Below are 22,290 nucleotides of genomic sequence, written 5' to 3' on the forward strand. Positions count from 1 at the left end.
CGATGTTGTTATCGCGGGCACTTTCAAATACCGCGAAAATATATAGATTTTTTAGAACGTGTATTTGTTTATTTTTCATCAACCGGATAAAAGTACACTGCGTGTATGCTGCGTAGGAATGCGCACTCTGATCTAAACCACACTATGCGTTGAAATACTCTGTAACGTTTCCCCAGACTTGTTTGTAGTTCTTTCTTCATGTAAGTGCAGATAGTCTAGGCAGAAATGCATATTATGTTCCTTATTGTGTTCTGTAAACACCATTGAAGGGATTATTCCTCATTTAGATTATATAGATAGATATATTAGCCTATATATAGACCCATACTAATACAAAATGAGTCGATTTAAAGTTAACTAATATTAGCAGCTTTTAATAAAAACCGTCTTTGACAATACTACCTCAGACCTCAGATCGAAACACAGCAAGTTCAGTAGGCCTAATGCCATGCAGCAATGAATCGCAAAGGGGAGTATGGAGGAAACTGAAGGTTTGCAGTGACAGACACTCAAGACTCAGACTTTATTCCACATGTAACCAAAATCGTGTATGTTCATGTAACAACTCCTTTATTATTTTGGATTGGCAACCACGTAAACACATCGTAATGCATAGCGTAAGCTACATTTTAAAACATCAAAATAGACCCGCCATGAACTGTTAAATGAAAAACACAAGGTAGCCTACAAAAATATGCCGCCAGTTGTGCTGTCTGGCTATGGCCGTCAAGTGTTTCATCGCATGCTTGATACCAATAGTGTAGGGAAACCGTGACGTTGTTTACTACGTCATTATGCGCATGCGCAGACGGATCGTGCAGGCATCCCGGATCGTGTACAGGTGTCGACACGGAGAGGAAGCATGGCGGAAGGAGGAACGCTGCCGACGATTTATCCCCCTTCTAAAAGGGTGAAGTCTGAGGTTTGGAAATATTTTGGGTTAAAAGTAAGCCGAGTAATGAAATTTGACAGTGTGGCAGAATAATTATTTTAATTATACGTTGATTGAATGCAATAAAGTCATACACTTTCACAAAGTGTGAGTGAATTTGCTGTTTATAAATGTTTAGCTTGCTATAAGAGTTAACACACTGGCTTGGCTTGTTATTCAAACAATAATAATAATAATAACATGAATTGTAGTACTAGCATTGTACATACATAAGTATATTTAAAAGCAGTTAACAAAAGTTGTTCTTTTGCAGTTTGCACTTTATTCTGTTTGAATAAACTCACTTTATACATCATTACTGTGTGTTGTTTTATTTATATTTAAATGTTTGAGGTTCTCTTTATTATTTAAAATAAAGTTGTTATCAAGAGGAAAACACTGAAGTTTGTTTATATTTTCAACCTGCATTTCTCATAGAATTGAATACTGCGATAATACCGTTTACCGCGATGAAACCTTAATCAATTAATCGCAGCATGGAAATTTAATACTGGCACATGCCTATTGCTAAAGCATGGTGGCATACATTTACGTTCCTTCGTTGTCATTTTATTTTACCTTTTATTTTCAGGACATCTTGGAGTCAATATGAAATTAGCGGTGACAGCAAAGAAGTCAGGGGTCATAATAACACAGACTGGACTTGAATCCAGGTCCCTGTCACCTACTTATGAGTCCCTGCCCTAGTTATGAGCATGTGCTCAATCAGCTCCAGCTTCTATTTCTTTTCTAACCTGTCTCATAAATAATTCTTCCTGCTGTTCTTGTCAGTCATATACTGTATAATTTTAGAGTAGATGTTTTTGTGCTGGTCTGTAGATGGGTGGTTCCTTGTTTTTGGTGTCCTAAATAAAACAGGAGTCTTCCCTCATTCGTGCACTCTCACTTTTCTGTTACTAGTAGTTAGTCTCTCATTGGTCTATGTCAGGATACCTGGAGGGGGTCTCCTAGTTCACTAGAGTGGCATTATGTAACCAGAAGGTTGCACATACATAAACTGTTACATAATGGTTTAGAGAACAAGTATTGTATGTATAAGTATACATAAGTGTGTGTGTGTGCGTGCGTGCGCGTGTGCAGCACACATCTTTATTCTTCTGGAAGTGACCAGATGTGACACAAAATCATCCTTTATGAAATATGGAGGTCCCTGTAGATTTTCTGTCACACAAACACACGCTCACAATGCTAAGCTGCATGAACGGCACGTGAATGCTGCCCCCCTTAGATTTGAGACAGAATATGATTTGCCTGCTTTATAAACCTTTACAATAGTGAAGATGTCCTCACATGGCGTTTTTTGACATGCCGCATTACATTATTGAAGAGATTTTCATAAATTTGGCCCTCACAAGTACACAAGATCCTCTATGTTCTTTGAAAAGCACAGCAAGCACAGGCTCATTGTGTGCTGCATTTGGGGTCTGTTGAGAAGCAGTAAAGTACATTTGGTTTTTGAGTTCTTACGTCTTTTTTACGTATTTACTTCTGTGTGTGGAGGGTTTGACCAGAATGACCCTGAGCAGAACCGATATGATTAGCCAAATGGAAGGCTTAACGTTTTATGGTTTATTTCCTGTGTGCTAACCGTGTGCGGAGAGGATAACCGGCTGCTAATTTCATCAGATTTTAATCAAGTGTGGGATGCTTGCCACATGACACGCACATCTATCAGTCAAGATTTGTGTGTGCATCGTGTTTCTGTAATGTCTCATTGCACCGTGAAAGCACAAACATTCAAGTAATGTTTGTCAGAAAGACCACCGATAATTTTACAACTGCAAACTGATGTTCTGTGCGTGCGTCTGTGTGATTCTTTGCGAATATGCGTATGTATTAAAACATCACCTACCAAAATCCAGTTTTGCATCCCAAGCCGTCTTTAACCTGATTTCAGTTTTTTGACACAGTGACTCGGATCAGCATGGTTAACTCTTAAAGTTACAGTGCCCTAAAAACATGACAATTCTGTCATCGATTACTCACCTTTCAAAGTTTATTCTGATTGGACAGTTTACGTCATTTTCGTCTGGCATTTGTGATTTTAGAAATTATGCATATCCGAACAACAGTTAGGCTTAAACAACTGTTTGTTTTATTATGTTTATGTTCCTGTTTAACAATAGCTTTCCTGTGGCTCAGTGGTTGTAGCATGGTGCTAGCAACGCCAAGGTCATGGGTTTGATCCCAGGGGATTGCACATAGTCAGAAACAAATGTATAGTACAATGCAATGTAAGTCTCTTTGGATAAAAGCGTCTGCCAAAATGCATAAATGTAAATGTAAACAGGATAGTCGCTACATTTTAAAGGTGTTCATGAAGTCAAAATGGAAGTTTTTTGGTTTTTCGTGTATATATGTTAGCTTTAAGGATATCTCTTAAATCATTGACAAAATTCACATTTAGAAGAATTTACGCCGATAAGGATCAGGGATTTTTATGACATCATTCCGAGTTTGCAGGTCTGTTTAAAAGACCACATTTTGCAGCAGTAACCGTAATACCGCCATACCGTGAAATTTTGGCTCAAGGTTATCATACCATCAGAATCTCATACCGGCCCTTGTCCAATTGTGTATTTTTTTATATAATTAATTACACTTTAATGCATTAAATTGACAGTTCTTGTTGTTTAGAGTGGGAATCCCAACATCCATTGTCAACATCCATCCATTTTTCCGAATTTTTGCATTTGTGTTTCAATAAAGAGAGTCAATTGTGGTTGAAGCATAAATAAGGTTGAGTAAACCTTTCATGTCCTGGTTGTGGTCCTGATAGCTGAGCTTCATGGGATTTGGCTCGAGTCCAGCGTAATGAGATTATCGAGATGAAGTGGCCTTGGTGAGATTGTACTGTTTTGTGAGCTTTATCTACATCTGGTTCCAGTACTTCCTAAATGAGCCCAAATCTCATTACCAACCTGCTACATACTGAGAGACTAGAGGTCAGTGCGAATGCTGGGAAATTTCTGTTGGCTTCCACCCTCCTTCCACACCACATGTGTGACTCGCATCGCAATTGATTTCTCTCAATTATCTTTCTAAATGTACAAAATTTGTGCTCCGATTTGGTCCTCTGATACTTTTGGGAATGTGCAGGAGAGGAGAGATGCTGCAAAGAGGAAGACTACTAACGTCACAAGGTGTAAATTTTTTACCTGGCTCTCCATTTGGGCCTTTCACTCCATATCCCACAATGATTCCAGCTTGCTTTCTAACTTGTGTTCGGCTCATTTTATTCAATTAGAACAATGGCAACCTCTCTCTTAAACACACACTTATATTATCTTGCTCCCCGTCACACATACAGCATTTATGAATCACACAAACACACACGATGGAATAAAAGGAGCAGCTCAGCTCTCCTCGTCATGAAGACGACTTCAGCTCTCTCGGCTGTTTCCTAGGTTACCCAAGCTTATTCACATAACCTTTTCTTCGGTAAAAGGCATACTTTAAAATCTCTCCCAAACCTGTTTCTCTCATTTCACTCGGCTGATCGGTTTTATAGTGCAAGCGTTTCTTGTTTTGCTTAAGAAATGGCATAGAAACATATGCGCATCTCTCATTTGTCCTTAGTCTGCATTGCTTCTAATTAGACCTTATGTTTATACGTATAGCAGAGCATATTAACATCTGATTATCATTAGTGGTGCTTGGTATGGATTGTGTGACTATTACTGTTGTTAATACTATGGTGTAGAGGTTTGATCAAATGTCATGGACATGAATGTAAATTTACAGGAGCTAAAAATAACCAGCTAATAACATTTTCGTTTTACATGTTATGCATTTGGCATGTATGCTTTTATCCAAAGTGACTAATAGTGCATACAAGGTTTACATTTTATAAGGATGTATGTTCCCTGGGACATCCCAAAATATGCAATGCCCTAGCAACCACCCAGAGTACCCTAGTCTCTGCATACTGTAGAAATGCCCCGGTAACCACATTTTGGTGAGTTGAACAATCAAGCACTTACATTTTCTTCAGAAAACGAAAAGATATTGTTTGCAGTACAACAGTCTGTGATTTTTGATAACTCATTTCCAAAAATAATATTGTAGAGCCTCTTGAAATAGTTGTAGGAGTTTGTGTTCCACTTTCATGCAGCGAGAAAAGGTGTATAATTCCCCCTCAAGAGTATGTCATTTTAAATGAAAGTGCAGTTGGAGTCATTGGACTTTACACCCCGCTTGAAAAAAGATTATGAAAAACGTCTGGTGATGAATGTTGCCCATACATCAACCGTTAGCAGAACAGGAAAATCGTTTCTGCTTTAGCTGTATGCAGTTGAAGTCTACAGTAACGGCTCGGTGGCAGATTTAATATCCCACTTAAACATTTACACTCAATCAGATTTACTGCCCACTTATGCCATTCGGTTGACGGCTCTCTCTGGTATGGTGACCCATTTGCAGAATATATGAGAAACATTTAGGAAGATTAAAACAAAATAAGGACAAAATAATGGCTTTGTGTTTCATTTATTGCTTGTATATCGGTGTTGTCGATAAGTCAATAGAGAGATAAATACCGTTTTGATTGTGGCCTTTAATGGATGAAATGGTGGTGCTGGTTGTGTAACTTTAGTGTTGATGCTTGTTTTATGGTATTGCAAAGTAGAGCTGTAATCGGGCCTTAAAAGTTAGGCCCGACAGAATTCGGCCCGAGCCTGACAAGTACATTTTGATTGACAGCTTTTTAAAAGCCCGAACCCGTTTACAGCCCGACATTAGGCTATTCAAATGTGCGCACGCACACAGCTTTTGTCAAGAATGCATCATTTATACATGTTTTAACAATTTATTAATGACTAACGTAAGCTATAGGCCACTTGTAAGTTGGAACAAAGAAATAAAATAAGTCCTCTGTAACATCGTAACATCTCACATCTCACATATCCCACTGGCTCATTATTCTCATTATGCACATGGTCAAAACTTTTCCACACCTCAGACTTTGCTTTAGTTGCTGGTGCAACCAAAACGTAATTGCCAGAGGCAAGCCTCCGTTTCACCTCCTCAGCATCCATTTTCGCATCTTTCTCGCGCTAATCGGAACGCATCACATGACCTCTCATTTACCTCGCAAGCCCGGCCCGAGCCCGTGTAAAATGATAGAAATTAAGCCCGAACCCGACCGAAACCATCGGGTCACGTCGGGTCCGGGCAAAGATCTTCAGCTCTATTGCAAAGTGCCACACAAACCTGAAATTTGTTTGTAAGCATACAGTAGTTGTGTTTTGTTCACTTTCTGTGTTTCTCTAATGCTTAATTGTTCCTCTTTTTGTAGGTGAACCAGGATAATGTTGTCAAAGTGGGCCACAAACAAGTAGTCAACATGATCCGTCATGGCGGCAACCACTTAATCATCAAGGTTGTGACAGTCAGTCGAAATCTGGACCCTGACGACACAGCTCGAAAGAAAGGTAGAAGGCTTGTCTTGATTTACTTAAGATTTCTAAAAAGTAAACAATTTTGTGAAAATGAAGCAAATCATGTAAAAATTCTAACCATTGCTTTTCCATGTTAGTTATACTAATCACTGATTTTACTAACACTGCTAATTTGAGATTTTCAAGGTTTTACAATGATCTTAACTCCCGCTTTGTTTCATTTATTTTTCAAAAGTATCAGCAGCTTTTATTGGGTATTTTTGTGTACAAAGTGTCTACTGTACCTGCTGTATTATCTGTTTGTTTATCGCTGTAGCGCCTCCGCCACCACGGAGGGCTCCCTCCACAGCCCTGTCCATGCGTTCAAAATCTATGACCTCAGAGCTAGAAGACCTAGGTAAGCCCAGCCATGCCATACAGATGCAAACGTCACATCTCATCCAATTTAGTGTCATTTATTGCATTTTACCAGGTCGTTCACACATGCAGGGCGCATTCTCGCATCTATTCTATTGGATTTAGCTTTTTTTAGCAACTCGTGCCAGAAGTGCTGAACTGTTTTTAGGACACTTTGTGTTTGCATGACGGCATAAGTTAAAAACAGTTTTGTTTTTAAAAGTTAAGAATGCGTCTTGTGTTAACAGACCATAAGAATGTTTTTAACTTGGGGATTTTCTTTGTTGTTGTTCTACAGCCATCGTTCATTATTAAATGAACTTTGATGTTATTTTGTTTTCCTGCATGCTGTACCAAAAGTGGATAAAGGTATGATGCATTTTATTAGGATGCTTACTTTCATACAAATTTTGCTGTTGTGCTTCCCTGACGTGCATGTGCCTTTGTTGTACGTATTTGCAGAGATTTGTATTAGTGATTATATGGACATTGAGTGTGTAGTTTGACAATATATACGGTCTCATATGCTGTGCCCCAAATGCCTCCACCATTGATAACACATTCAGTCTTAAAGCATGACACATTTCCCTTAAGAGGTTTCTTGTTGGATGGTGAAGGATTTATTTTGGCACAAAGTGACCACAGCTAAATAGGGTTTAAAGGGTCATGCTGATTTATTTTTTGATAATTAAACAATGGCACACTGGGTAAGCAGTATTGAACGAGTATTAACAAGTGTCAGAAATTGTCTTTTTTGTCACCTTGCTCTGTTGGGGTTTTACCTGTCATGTCTTGTTGAGTGCCACTGGAAAGTTAACTAACTGCATGGATTTGTCGTTCTGAAAGTTTGGTTTTCCGTCTGATGGCATTACGTTTTGCACAGGTCTATGCCATATGGAGGAATACAGTGTATTCCAAACTTTGGTCCTCCTCCTTATGTTATCTGGAAATGATATGAATTTCATTCTTGAATAAAGCTGAATTGTTCTTTTATGTTAAAGCCACTTTGAGGAAAAAAAAGGGTGAGTTTTCCCTAAGCACTGTTAAGAAAATGTCACCTCCACTTAGTAAAAGTAGTGATTTATTTACTTTTTGTTGTTCTTTTTTACTGTCACTTAACCTTTTGTAAATTTTAGACTTTTGATATGATTCTGTGAAAATTATTTTGTGCAAGAAATGCACAATTCTCTTGAATAATCCAATTGTTTTGGTGGAATTGAAAACAGAAGAAATGTGTTTACACTGTAAAACGCTTTTAGCTTTACTCATTGACCACACAGATCTTCAAAAGTGCAATGTAGGAATGTATTATTCAAAAGCCTGTCCTCTATTAAAAAGGATATGCTTGAGAAAGCAAGAGCCATGAATTTCACTTCAAATTCCAACCTTCAGAATCCGAGACAAGAACGATAAAAAGCTGAAGCTGGACGTTTTTAAAAATAATTCCACCTTTGAAAGAACAACTTTTTAACTATCATCAAATGAGGATCCTCTCCAGCTTTGAATCACTCTGAAACAAGGCATTGCCATGGAAATAATGCTGCATATGTTTAATATAGAAACATTTCACCTGCAAAATGTAATGCTGTATTTTCAGCGTAACGCCATTGGCACAGTTCGCAATGATCAGCAGTGCGAGGACGTGCGACTGCTGCACAGATACGACTCTTTTAGACACTGCTGCGTCTTCGCAAAGAAGATATTTTCTGAGCATTAGTGTATATAATGCGGTTGGCTACAAAGTACTCCTGCTGTGTCCTTAAAACAGCCACAGAAACCTGTGTGTAGGGTCATTATAAATCCATATTTAAGTTTTATAAGACACAGTTTACAAAACAAATGCATACTCTTTCTGCAGTTTCAGAATTAAACTGTTTTGTGTAGACAAGAAGTTCCCCTGAACGGTCAGCTTTTATTTTATTTTTTATTCTGTTTAAATCTGTATTGCTTTAGCGGTATGATGGGATTTAACATTGTAGGCCAGTGGCATGAGTGTATATATCCATACTGCATAATGTTGAGGTGTAACTGTGTGTGTGTGTGTGTGTGTGTTACCTTACCAGATTCAGTCTTGACTTTTATGCTAGGAAATGAGAGTCTGAATTTCCCTTTCCTCCATTTCTGTGTAGATGATCAGCTTTCAGATAATGAGGGTCTGAAGAAGAGGATTGTATTTCAAGTCACACTAAGTAATCATCCCATGCATGGGAGCTGTCTAAAATCAATGCTAGCATGTTGCGCAGTGGCCGTTGAAAGAAGTGCTAAGATTTCTCCAACGGAACCTGGAAGCGCTTGCACGGCTTTAACCTTGAATATTGTCGTTGTAACTATTTCTGTCGCCTCTCTTGCTCGGTTCAGATCCTCGCTCTGAGGATTTTGTTTGAGGACATTGGCAATATTTGATAGAGAGCTTCTTTTAAACGTACCTTTCTGCTTTCTAATTTGAGACGATGTTGTCTTGCAGATAAAGTGGATGAAGTCGTGCCCCCTCAGAAGCCCACGTGGGACAACTCAAACGCCGACGTGAGGGTTGCGACGATCAAACCACGTCCGAATAGCAAGTGTTTTGCCGTCAGCCCTGAAATGAATGTAAGCGTGCCATGGCTAATGTCCCCTGGAGTTCTGGTCTCCCGTGGCATTGTTGAGAATTGTGTTTTAGTCTAACTGTAATAACCTTTTTCGCAAGTCTGATAATGTGTTGGCCCATGCATGCTATATTGGTTTTGCTTAAGTTCTTCATAGGGTTGCTAGCATATGTACTACCTTCTCATTCCTACAGTCTCATTTAGATTTTATGAAATCATTTTAACTAAGCGGTTTAAATCTTAATTTAAACATCTGAATTTCTTATAATCATGTCAGCGCTATACTGATTTTATATACTTTTTTGCAGTCTCTCTGCAATAGTCAGGATACAGCAGTAGACTCGCCGCTCCCGCCAAGTAGTCTTAGAGGTCCCTACCTGGGTGTACCAAAGGGAACTATACGACGGCAAACATCTATAGGTATGTTTTTAATCATACTTATCATAACAAATATTCTTCTACACATTTCCCCAGGATTGGTGTGTTGATTTGTTCCTTTTTATTTTATTTTCAGGAGTAACCGAAGAAGAGAAGCAGTTCCTCACTCCTCCAATGTTGAAATTTACAAGAAGCCTTTCAATGCCTGACACATCCGAAGACATTCCACCCCCACCAGCCATCTCTCCTCCATCTCCACCTCATAATAATGCTCCCGTCCCAGCCGGTCGAGGATACGGCACCATCAGACCAGGCTTTACTTCTCAGAGTCCTAATGCAAACAGCACAGCCCCTGACAGAGGTGAGGGGGCTGGGTGGAGAGATCAGGGCACGTATTACAGAGACAATCCCGAACAGTACGAATCTGAAGGGTACAACCACAGTCCAACAGCCCAGCAGAGTCTTCACATGCGTCGTGCCCATATCCCGGAGAACCCTTACTCGGATGTGGGAAAGATAGGTCAGGCCGGACTGTTTGTACCCAACAAGCCTGCCAGAAGGAAGGGCATGCTTGTGAAACAGTCCAACGTGGAGGACAGTCCTGAGAAGACGTGCTCCATACCGATTCCAACCATAATAATTAAAGAGCCATCCACCAGCAGCAGTGGGAAGAGCAGCCAGGGAAGCAGTATGGAAATTGAGACAACCACGCCGGACCACCCGGGACAACTGCGTCCTGAAGACGGTCCAGGTAGTCCCTTTGCAGCTGCAATCGCCGGTGCAGTCAGAGACAGGGAGAAGAGGCTTGATGCTCATCGAAACTCCCCGTCTTTCAAGTCCACAGATGCAGGTGACGAGGACGTGGCACCTACACCGGCCCCACGTCTCCGACACTCAAAGTCTATCGATGAGGGCATGTTTAGCAGTGATGAGCGGCTACGTAGGCTCATGGCACCTCCCTCGTCCCTGCTTAGCATTCCCAGAGGCGGTGGCAATGTGACGGACTTCAACAGCCCTGAGCCTACCATGGTACGGGAGCTATTGAACACACGCACAGGACACAGCCCAATCAGTCTGCCTGCTCACAAGACCTACAGCTCAGGAAGTGGAAATTACGTTCACCCGGTCACAGGCAAACCGCTAGATCCCAATTCGCCATTAGCTTTAGCATTAGCTGCCAGAGACAGAGCCATGAGGGAGCAATCACAGCCTCTTCCGCTAAAGAGCGACCTATCCAAACTCGATCTCAATAAACCGCTTTTCATCGACACTAAGCTTAGACCAAATGTGGAAGTTGGCTTCTCAAGAACCGCCACCATGGGACGACCCCGCGGGGGCCTGCGCAGACAGATGACGGAGTCCAAATACGAGACGGAATCCAAGTACCAGCTCGATCTGGGCAAGCCTGAGAAGAGGCCGGAGGAGAAGAAAAACATGCTGATCGACATTGTGGATACCTCGCAGCAGAAGTCAGCTGGTCTGTTGATGGTACACACCACAGATGGGGTAAAATCAGAGGATAACAGCTTGTCTGAGGGCGACAGGGATGAGGCAGTGAGTCCCGACAACACCCCCGGGGAGCTTCGCGACCCCAACCAGCCAGCTCCCGCCAACCCCCCTCCTCCCAAGCCGCTGTCAGCTGCTCCGCATGGCAAGACCATCATAACTGTTAGCTCAGTGGATGAGCCTGTCAAGCTTCCCTTCGGCATTCCTCCACCGCCCTTGGCCTCTGTTGACATCGATGAGGAGTTTGTGTTTGCTGAACCCCTGCCACCCCCACTGGAGTTCGCCAACAGTTTCGACATTCCCGAAGACCAGGCGGGGTCTATAGCTGAGCTTCTGAAACAGAAAGCAAATGGCACAAAAGGGCCTTCACTCGCTCCATACTATCCCACTTTAGGTTCAGAAATCAAAAGACCAACGGTCCTTACAAACTGCACGCCTCCCAGTTTCCCTCCTGGGCCGTTAGAGCCCTACGAACAAATCACTGACTCGGGCATCGAGGTTGACAGCCGGAGCAGCGGCGACCCTCAGCTGGAGACCACCAGCACCATCTCCACTGTGTCCAGCATCTCCACCTTGTCTTCTGAAGGAGGTGAGACCCTAGACACTTGCACCGTCTATGCAGATGGACAAGCCTTTCTGGTGGACAGGGCTCAGATCCTGTCCAAACCAAAACCCAAACCTGCCATCAAGAGCAATGCACTTTACAAGGACGCTTTGCCCGAGGAGAACGTCAGCTCTTTCAGACTTCCCTCCTCAGTCCCACCTCCGTCCCCTGGAAGTATTCCGCCGGAACCCTTGAAAACTCCAACGCAACGAACCTCAAAACTATGGGGCGACCCTCCAGAGATGAAAGGCCCCCATGGCCCTGAAGCCAAGTCCCCTGGAATGGGGGAGATGAATTCAGTTCTGCAGCATGTGAACAAGGACCAAGCACCAAAGCCAGGGGAAGCATTAGACTCTCCGACAGGAACCAGGACTCACTTTGGAATGAGGTATGCCCTCTTTTTCTTCCTGTATCACAAGCGTGCATTTAGATGCTCTTAGATGAGTGTGTGTGTGTGCTCTGCCGAAGAACGAAAGAGTTGCCTAGCAACCTAATAATGAGAACAGCCTTGAGGACGAGATGAGCAACGTCAGTGTGATGATGAACAGACCATACCACAGAGGGGGGAGGTGTATGTGTGTGTGCGTGCTTGCGTGCTTGCGTGATGTTACAGCATGGTCCATTTGTTAGTTAGTTATCACATCATCAAAATTGCTCCCACAAGACATCTCCAGATTATCTAAAGCGGTATCATAAATGGCTATTATATTTCATATTGATGGAAACCATTTGGGTTTTGTAGAGTTCCTATTTTATAATGAGATAATGTTGTCTTGTTTATTTTGCAAAACATCAGTAATTGACTGTATGGGTATGTGCAAGGCTTGTGTACGCCGATGGCTGCCATGTTGTGCAGGCAGCTCTTTGCGGTCCCCGCTTCCAAGTCTCATTCATTATTGAATGATTTTGTTATTTACAGACCACTGAACTGACCCTAAAATGCACTCACACACCAAGCAGAGATCTATGTTTAGTACATTGGGTATGCATGTATATGTGTATGTGTATATATTTACAGCCACAGAAATAAATGAAAAGACAGCATTTCTAGATGTATTGTGGCCATTTCAGTCCAGTGTCTATTGAATTTCAATAAAATCTCAGGAGTGACATTAAATCATCCAACAGCTATGTGAAAGACTGACAGCCTGACAAGACACATGAAAATTGTGATAAAAATCGAGGTTTCCACAAAAAAATATTTTTTTAACTTTTCCTAAATACATGTACAAATATTACTGTTGTATTGCTTAAAAGTGACTATGAGCTTTTCTTTACAGCATTTGAGGTCTGAAAAAATACAGAGTATCTTTTCTGTTATTTTGACCTGTTCTCCAGTTTTCATTTTCTGCAAATAAATGCAAATAGAAACAATATTTTTATTCGAAATATTGTTATTAGTTCACATAATTAAACAAAAATGATCATTTTCCCTTAACACGTACCTATAAATAGTAAATAATCTTTATTTTTGTTTCTGAAAAATATTTTTCTGTGGCTGTATATATCATTGAATCTGTGTTGGATCTGTGTTGGAAATAAAAGCAAGCACTGTGTAGTTTTTAAGGTATTCATTCATTGTATCATTTTAGTTGGTTCATGTGTTGTTTATTGTTGTTCTCCTATTCTGCTGTTCTAAATCAGATGGAAATAAGAGTATAAATTTAGGACAGCACACCTTGAGTACAGTATATGTAGAAACCTGGGGCAAGGACACCACATTGTCAAAGAGTCTGACGTCCATATCCTCCTTAAAGCTAGCCCACCTACAGTGCAGTCCTAATTTAAATGCACTTTCATGTAGTCATATGCATGCACATGAGATGAATCTAAATGGCAGGTTAAATTTCACACCAAAACGTTATACACACCATTATTGTTGCATGACAATCAAAGCACATGTTCTTATAATTCTCAATAGTGTTATGAAATTATGCTGTCTATATAAACATTAGAAATACTAAAAACAAATACTACTATGTGTAAATTCTTTACATTGTACATAATGTCTGTACCAGCTCGTAAGATATTTTTAAATAAAGGCCTGGACCTAGTTTTTGTACTCATCATTGCAGGTTCATTTGTCATGTTCCTATTTGTTTCCACAGTCTTTGGTTGTTAGGTGAAAAGCACGAAATCAAAAGATAAAAGTGTATTGTTTGAATGTTTTGATGGCTTTGAAAAAAGTTATCTAAAATGTATGCTTGTGCATACATTCAGAGGCAATTTTGTACACTGCGTGATGGCTTGCCTGACATATAAAACTTTACTATACAGGGACTCGGTTTATTCACATTTCAGCTAAATTGACCTGATCTTTAAAGCTAATTTAACAAAGTCGTAGTAAGGAGGTCTGCGTTTTAATAATTAAATCCCTTCAAAGTGATACTTAAAAAAGGTTGAAACTTGAAAAGGTGAAATGCAACAAAAAAAGCTTGAATACATAATGACATCTATTTAAAACACACTGTTTGAGAAAATCTCTTATTTTCATCTATCTTTTTGCAGAAATCAGGATGGTGTATCACTCATCTCAGGTACACAGCAGAACAACACCATTACCTTCACTGCCCAGCCTGGCCCCAATGTGCCTGCCCCGTCGCTGTGCCATCAGGCCGAGAGCCTGCCTCCCCATCAGCGCTCCCCAAGCCCGATCATGTCCCCTCCGGACTCCGGCCTCAGTTGTGCCTCTTCCCTCCCGACCTCGGTCACTTCCCCAACTATGACGGACGTCTTTGGTCTACCTACGCCACCCCTCAGCCTGGGCACAGGGCGTAGCCGCTCGCCTTCTCCGCTCACCCTCATCCAAGCCGCCTCGAATAAGCCCTTCGCCACCAAACCCGTCCTCATGTGGAGCAAGCAGGATGTGGCCGACTGGCTGGAGAGCCTAAACCTGGGCGAGCACAGGGACGCCTTTATGGACAACGACATCGAGGGCAGCCACCTGCCCAACCTGCAAAAGGAGGATCTGATCGATTTGGGCGTTACGCGCGTGGGCCACAGAATGAACATTGAACGGGCGCTAAAAGTACTCTTGGATAGATGAGACTGGGTGAGACATCCTTACCTGGACTCGGCGCTTCTTGTTCATAAGCTTTGTTTTCCTCTTCCCTTATTTTGGTTCAATTATTTTGAAACTTTGTTGTCCTATCATGCTTTTCGGTGGATTTTAGGAACTCTTACATCCTGAAGAAACTCAAGCGTTCGAATATCCGCGCAAGCACAAGCGGTTCCCTACGTTTCTGTTCCAAGAGCTCCAGCACCAGAAAGGACATTGAAGCCAACACACTGTATGGAATCTACAAATATGAGCTGACTGTCCTTTGGCTTTTCAGGACTTTGGCCTCCTTTGAATGCACTGAAACCAGCAGAGCTGGGAATCCATTTTCTATCTTTGCTAAGACAATTCTACAGAGAATATTTCTTCAGGAAAAAAGGGAACCTTTGTCTATGTATAAGCTGCCTATGAAATATCTTGCTTTTTCTCCTACACCTTTGACCGGGAGGTACACGAATCTCTGAGACGCGATTGGCGGGCATTCAGATGTCCCTCAGTTCCAGGAATGGGTCGCTTGAAACACAAAGGTCAATACTCCCTACGTGCGAACAAACGTAACAGTAGCAAGCAGCAGGTCTCTCCACCATCTTTAATCTTTTGAGTCTTTGAATACGCTAACATTAGGTTGTTTGTCTGAACGATCGAAATTTTCCTTGGGTCTTTTTGAATTGTGGTTTACTATTAGGTGTCTTCCATATGGTAAGGAGGTCTAGGTATTCCCACCGACATTTTATTTGTACCTTCGATCAACGCTCGATTGCGCTGCTCGGTGTTGCCAGTCACTATTATTTTCCAGCTATTATTTTTATAATGGAACTACATCAACGTCTTCACGGGAGCACGCAAGAGTTTTGCTTTTTTAACAGAAGTATCGAGGTTTTATTGAAAAAAAGTGACTTGTTTTGTTAACCGGTTCATCTTTGAGTTGAACGCTGACACAATCACTTTAAATTGGCCAGTATGTATCTGAGTTTTGCTTTAAATGTGACACCTTCTTAATGAGTTGAATCATTTTATTTATCTATGAATTTATTTATTGCGTAACTATAACTCGCTAGATCGGATTGTTGGATGGCATAAAGAATCGTGTAGAGCGCTACAGGAAACCTCCTTAATCTATACATATCAATGTCGTCAATTGTAACTGATACAGGATGTGACTTCATATCTGTAAATGGTTGAGTAATATTAGGTTTAAAATTTGATTTCTTCTGGATTTTCTTTAGTTCCCTCAACAAACATCAAGTGGGTTAACAAAGCAAACACTCACTTAACTAGTTCCAAATCAAAGTGCTTTAAGTCAATTTTGTTTGTTCTGCAGTCCGTCTGATCGAAGTGGGAAAGGTTTTTTGCTTTCAAATGACGTTTTTTTTTATTTCATCTATGTAACTGCAACGTGTGCCTATCTGTGTTACAATTTGACACACCACAACATTTTCAGATCATCTCAAAGTTAATCAGAATATTAATTTTCCCATTCTCAAAGATTTTCTAAAATCATTGGACTCTAGATAAAATCCCACAGCTGTTTAAATATTCCATAGGTATGGAATACGACTGGAGGTACATTTTCATATTTGTGATAAATGTTGAACCATATTTTATCAGACACAAAGAGACAGCCAGCAGTACACATTTCACCTTCAGTATAAAGTTTGAAGCACTGTGGGTAATGGCCGAACTGAGGAGAAACCGATACGTGTTGAGAATGCCTGTGAATGAAACAAGTATGCAGTGAAGAGATTCAGAAATAAAAATTATATATATATATATATATATAAAAATATATATATGTTTGCTTTTCTCTCGACCTTAGAGAATTTAGTTATCATCTCTATATAACTTATTTTAGGAAACAGCACAGTATTTTAAAGATTTATAGAAATATTTATGAAATTTTTATGACATTTAACTCTGATATGTGGTGTGCCAAAAATCTATGTGGTATCAGTTAAAAAGCAATACACAAAAACTTAAAGAACACTGTTTGGTCCTTCTTTGCCAGTATTCCACAGTACAGTATATAATATAATGAAAAGAAATCTACATATACATAGGTCTCAGTGAATTAGAAGATATGAAAATAATGAGGTTATGGCTGTCACCTGCTTCTTTTAGACAATGTAATTAAAGAATTTCAAATGTAGATTTGTGTGGTGTGTGTACTTGACGATTTCAACGAGAACGTATTTTCAGGCCACTTACACCATATGATGTCTGCGAACATTTCCACCAGAAATAAACAAATGCCATGGCACTGAATTGTGTGTAAACAGAATTCTGAAGTGAAAATGCATTTTCTATACGTTTTCAGAAGGTCCTGTCTAATTTGAGTTGGACTATGATTTTTCATTAGTTGTCTCTCACACACTTCCTGTGAGGAATGCATTCACTTGATCTATGTTGCTGTAATTTTGTGCTCAAAATAGAATTCGTGATTAAAATCAAAGAGAGAAGTTTTGTGACTGCACTTTCCTCAAACCCCTCAATACGTATGTATGGACAAAACCAAATTTACGGGAATAAATAAATACAATTGCACAATCTGTTGTTGAACTCATGTAGCTCATTTTCCTTCCATGTGTTTTGTTTACATAGTTTGTCTCGGGCTGGTTTTATGTGAATTTGTTTCATCCATTCCAGGGCTTGTTTTGTTTGAAATAAATAGTTTCTCATCTTATGAGCATACTGATAGATGCTCTCTCATAACCATACATGCTGTCTTTCCATATATTGAGTAATGTGTCTTTCATGATTCAAGAACTCCGCCCTCTGGTGTTCATATGGGGTAGTGGTGTTTCTGAATTGTGCAAAATGATGCAACAAAACATGTTTATGCATTTATTGGAGAATTCTGTGGACACTTTGATGCAACAACAAATAACAGCTGAAAAAATATATCTTCACAAACTCTTTCTTTTGAGCTATGTTCCTGGTAGTTCATCTAAAAAAAGCAGCACTGGGATTTTTATCTACTTAGTTAATGGTGAGAACGTCGCTTTGAATTTCGTGACTGAGTTGAGTCTGCAGATCGCTCAGTTTCTTCTTTAGCACAGCAAAAGCCGACATGACGACGGTCTCTGGCCGAAGTGAACCACAAGACTCCACGTTGTAATAGAACCTGTAGAGAAAAACAACAGTGTGAGATCTCTGTGTAATGTTACTAATGATGTAAAAATGAACACTAACTTACATACTGCTTATATCTTTATATAATATAAATGTTTATTTGGTCTTACCTTTCTGGCTTGCCATTAGGGTCATATGGAGCCTGAACTCCGTCCTCTTCAATTTCTGAATATTCACTTTTAGGCCTGACAATTAAACAAAGGTAGAGAATTAAACGGAATGTATAAAATTTTAAAGGTAATTTAGGATGCAAGTTATATTTATAGCACATTTTCAGATACAAAGCGCTTTACAGAGTTTGTTGCATTTGTTGTCTGACAGGAGGGTTATGAAGCTACAGCTAGTTCATAAATAGGCCATACTTAAATTAACATTAGTAACATAAGCTATTAAGGATCATACCATTCCTGTGGGAGGGGGTAAACCGTGTGTCTCAGAGCATTGTCGGGGTCATACTCGAAAGCCACTCCTGCGGTGGGATTCCATTTGGCGTGTTCCTTGCCGAAACCCTTTTTCGCATACGCTCTGAGACGCAGCTCCTGACCCTTCCGCAGTTTAACTAGCAGGATGTCTACATGAAAACCACACAATGAAGTGACTGTAGTGTTTATATAAAAATTTATTGATATTTATGAAAAACTGACTTACCGTCTTGCTCTACATAATCGTTGGGATCATTGTCTCGACTTCTAGATGTTACCTGGAGTATAAGACATAACGCATTAGCACAACACTGAAAAAGTGCATATAACACTGTACTGTACATACTGTATAAAATAACCAAAAAGAAAACATTAACATCGTAAATAAAGTAAACACCATGCACAATTTAGACTAAATGAAAGACGTTAAAGTAATAAAAAACGTATTATATGAGCTAGTGAGGAGAATGCACATACAGGGATGACTCGGGGGTTATTAGACAGCAGATCTCGCGAGGTCACATGTCGTGTCTGGTCCTCTGTACATCTCACATCCAGTGTAAGCTCAACAGAGCACTCTGGACAAAAATCATCACACGTGCAGTCCTAATTCGACACAAAAGTAAACAAAACAAAATTGCAGTCATTTTATACAATTAATGCGATGAACACAAACAAACACAAACAAACAGAAACCATCGCGAGGCTGTGGATTAATAAACTTACTCGTGAGTATTGCATCTTGTCGACAATGTCATCGCTTGTGAGTGGAATTAAACCTGTTAAGGGTAAGAATAACTGTTTTAAGAGATCAGCCTTCATCATAACTACATTTTTTTAATTATCATGTGGATGATGATTTACGCACCCACTCTGTGAGCAATAAACTCGTCGTGCAGTACAGATGAGTTGGCATCGATTTGAACCCAATCAATAGCTGGAAGATAAGTAAGGGATAATTAATAAGGGACATATGTGTTGTTATCGCAGAAATAAGACCCGACAATGTGAGCAGGTCTCGCATCAGACTGAAGTGGCTTATTTCGTGATAACAGCCGGCTGCTTGTACATTATCCCGATTATTACACGGCTACTTGGCACATATGAAAAAACTGGACATGAAATGTGAATTTGAAATATTTTATTAGCCTCACTGATTGCAGACGTGAGGAAAAGCCATTTACTTTCGGGTTTAAGGTAAGAAACGAGGTTTAAATGTCACTAACAGGCAATTTGGTTTAATCATTTGTAAATATAATGTCATGTATGTTATTAAAATACATATTTATATTTAATTAGTAAAAAAACTGTTAAAATGATTTGCTGCATCCGGGTTACCGTGTGTTGTTAGTTTTGAGAGGTTGTTATCTGGGAATTACGAACCTGCAAATGTCGCGACTAGGGCTGGGAATTCTTTTTGGAATCGATTCGAGGGCGTTGAGAATCGAGAGACGATTCCAAAGGTTGGAGCCTTCATAAGCACAAGCCCCGCCCCTTAGCTGATGTCATCGGTCAACTAAATCACACTAGTTTCTTGTCTAAAACAGTACAGACTTTAGAAAAAAACTGATGAATGAAGTCTAGAGTTGTGGAATCACATCAAATATTCTGCATGCATAAAAGCAAAAACTTTGTTTGCACACACAATGCAGATACATGTCTCCACACATTTAACAAATCATATAAGTACGTTTGCTTTTCAGACGGACTTTCACAACATATTAACTTGGACGTCTGTTTAAAGCTGTTAAAGCTGGGCAGAACTTTTTTAACACCTGTCTGCACTACTTGCATTTAGCAGCAATATTAATAAGCACAAGTATACTTGCATTGTTTTTTTTTTAAATAAAACTGACTTATTATCGTTCTGTCTATCTAGTCCTCAAGTATTTTTGTGTACACTGCTGAATAACTTGAAAAATAGTAAATAGTTATTTGACCTGTGCTTTAACAGCTAGTGAATAAAAAAAATGAGAAAGATTATTAATGATATTATTAATGATACATTGGAATTGCAGGACAAGATCGACATATTTGGTTACGTTTTTTGTAACGATTAATACATGTAAAAAGTGACAGCTTAGAAAATTGTATTGCATTAAAAATGTTTACAGTTTTTAATAAGAAATAAAAATCTGTGGTAAAACGGGGAATCGAGCAGGAATCGAAAACAGCAGCTAGGAATAGATTCTTTCGATTCCCAAACCAGGAATTTGAATCGGAATCGACTCCACAAAATTCAGAATCGAACAGCCCTATTCGCGACTGGCCAATCAGAATGAAGCATTCAAACGAGCCGTGTAATAATGCACATTAGTTAGAGGTGAACTCCATGTCCAAATGAACACGTTTCATAGTTAAAATGTTAAACTTTGTAACAAAAAACCTAAAATGGTTTGATTCTTACCGATGGTTGGAACCTCAGACATAAACACTCGTCGAATAGAGTTGGCCACCCTGAAACATCAAATATTGCATTTATGGTATCAGATAATAACACGATATTCTTGCATTGAGAACAGCGTATAGCTGTAATCTTACACTAACGTTAGTTATCGAATATAATTAGTGTAATATAAAATGATTGTACAAGTTAGCATTACTATGGAAGCATATAGCACTGCTATTCTCTATTTTACAGTATATGTAGAAGAAGCAAATAACTAGTAAAGCCTAGAAATAGATTACACAACAAATATGTATTTACAAATAATAAACATAACGCGTTTGATTTAATTAAACAGGTAACGTTAATTCTATGGCGTATGTTAACGTTACTGATGTATTTCATATCACTCACGCGAGATCGGTGTTTTCGATCACAAACTTCACATTCTCGTCCGATAGCTCTGTGATTTTAACCGTAGGCTGGTTGGCATACGGCATAGTGAATATAAACTGTAGATTGTAAATGTAGAAATAAATAAATTAGCTATATGAATGAACTGAATGTTCATTCGCTCCAGCAGCGAGCGCTTTCCAGCACAATAACACTTGAAAAGATGTGATTGGCTACTGGCCGCTCTCATTCCATTAGCCTCCGGGTCACGCTGCGATTCTTCATAATAAAAGTCCTCATAGGAGCTGACAATTCAACGTAGAGTAAAAGCCGTGTGTGAACCCGTAGTAGTACCACAACGTTGTTTCAAGTGACAACCTATGTACAGTCGTGGCCAATAGTTTTGAGAATGACACAAATATTAATTTTCACAAAGTCTGCTGCCTCAGTTTTTATGATGGCGAATTGCATATACTCCAGAATGTTATGAAGAGTGATCAAATGAATTGAATTTTATTGTGAAGTACCTCTTTGCCATGAAAATGAACTTAGACAAAAAAAAAACATGTACATTCCATTTCAACCCTGCCACAAAAAGACTAGCTGACATCATGTCAGTGATTCTCTGGTTAACAGGTGAGAGGGTTGACGAGGACAAGGCTGGAGATCACTCTCTAGGAAAAACATCAGGGACAGACTGATATTCTGCAAAAGGTACAGGGATTGGACTGCTGAGGACTGGTGTAAAGTCAGTTTCCCTGATGAATCCCCTTTCCGATTGTTTGGGGCATCTGGAAAAAAGATTGTCCGGAGAAGAAAAGGTGAGCGCTACAATAAGTCTTGTGTCATGCCAACAGTAAAGCATCCCGAGACCATTCATGTGTGGGGTTGCTTCTCAGCCAAGGGAGTGGGCTCATTCACAATTTTGCCTAAGAACACAGCCATAAACAAAGAATGGTACAAAAACATCCTCAGAAAGCAACTTCTCCCAACCATCCAAGAACAGTTTGGTGATGAACAATGCCTTTTCCAGCATAATGGAGCACCTTGCCATAAGGCAAAAGTAATAACTAGTGGCTCGG

At 39.9% G+C, this 22,290-nt stretch overlaps 2 protein-coding genes across 3 annotated transcripts in view; one reads left to right on the plus strand and one right to left on the minus strand.

The window, feature by feature from the left end:
* Nucleotides 1–17,461, plus strand: part of shank2b (SH3 and multiple ankyrin repeat domains 2b) — an 85,512-nt gene extending 68,051 nt beyond the window's left edge. The window contains exons 17-22 of the mRNA XM_057329254.1: nt 6,249–6,384; nt 6,668–6,748; nt 9,212–9,336; nt 9,641–9,752; nt 9,847–12,208; nt 14,329–17,461. Coding sequence (XP_057185237.1) covers nt 6,249–6,384; nt 6,668–6,748; nt 9,212–9,336; nt 9,641–9,752; nt 9,847–12,208; nt 14,329–14,866 — 3,354 coding nt within the window. The 3' untranslated portion in view covers nt 14,867–17,461. The remainder of the gene's footprint in view (nt 1–6,248; nt 6,385–6,667; nt 6,749–9,211; nt 9,337–9,640; nt 9,753–9,846; nt 12,209–14,328) is intronic.
* A 227-nt stretch (nt 17,462–17,688) lies between these two features.
* Nucleotides 17,689–21,428, minus strand: polr2c (RNA polymerase II subunit C). Of its 2 annotated transcripts, none has more exons than XM_057329255.1 (9): nt 21,230–21,428; nt 20,837–20,886; nt 19,298–19,366; nt 19,156–19,208; nt 18,907–19,035; nt 18,656–18,707; nt 18,410–18,578; nt 18,118–18,192; nt 17,689–17,999 (listed from the first exon to the last, which is right to left on the minus strand). In XM_057329255.1, the coding sequence occupies exons 1-9, from the start codon at nt 21,313–21,315 to the stop codon at nt 17,855–17,857; spliced, it is 828 nt and encodes a 275-aa protein (XP_057185238.1). In that variant the 5' UTR covers nt 21,316–21,428; the 3' UTR covers nt 17,689–17,854. The 2 variants fall into 2 exon arrangements, with proteins under 2 accessions (XP_057185238.1, XP_057185239.1); XM_057329256.1 differs by lacking the exon at nt 21,230–21,428 and adding an exon at nt 19,813–19,967.
* Between the last annotated feature and the right edge of the window lie 862 nt (nt 21,429–22,290).

Source organism: Triplophysa rosa, linkage group LG3, assembly GCF_024868665.1.
Source record: "Triplophysa rosa linkage group LG3, Trosa_1v2, whole genome shotgun sequence".
NCBI classification, from domain to species: Eukaryota; Metazoa; Chordata; class Actinopteri; order Cypriniformes; family Nemacheilidae; genus Triplophysa; species Triplophysa rosa.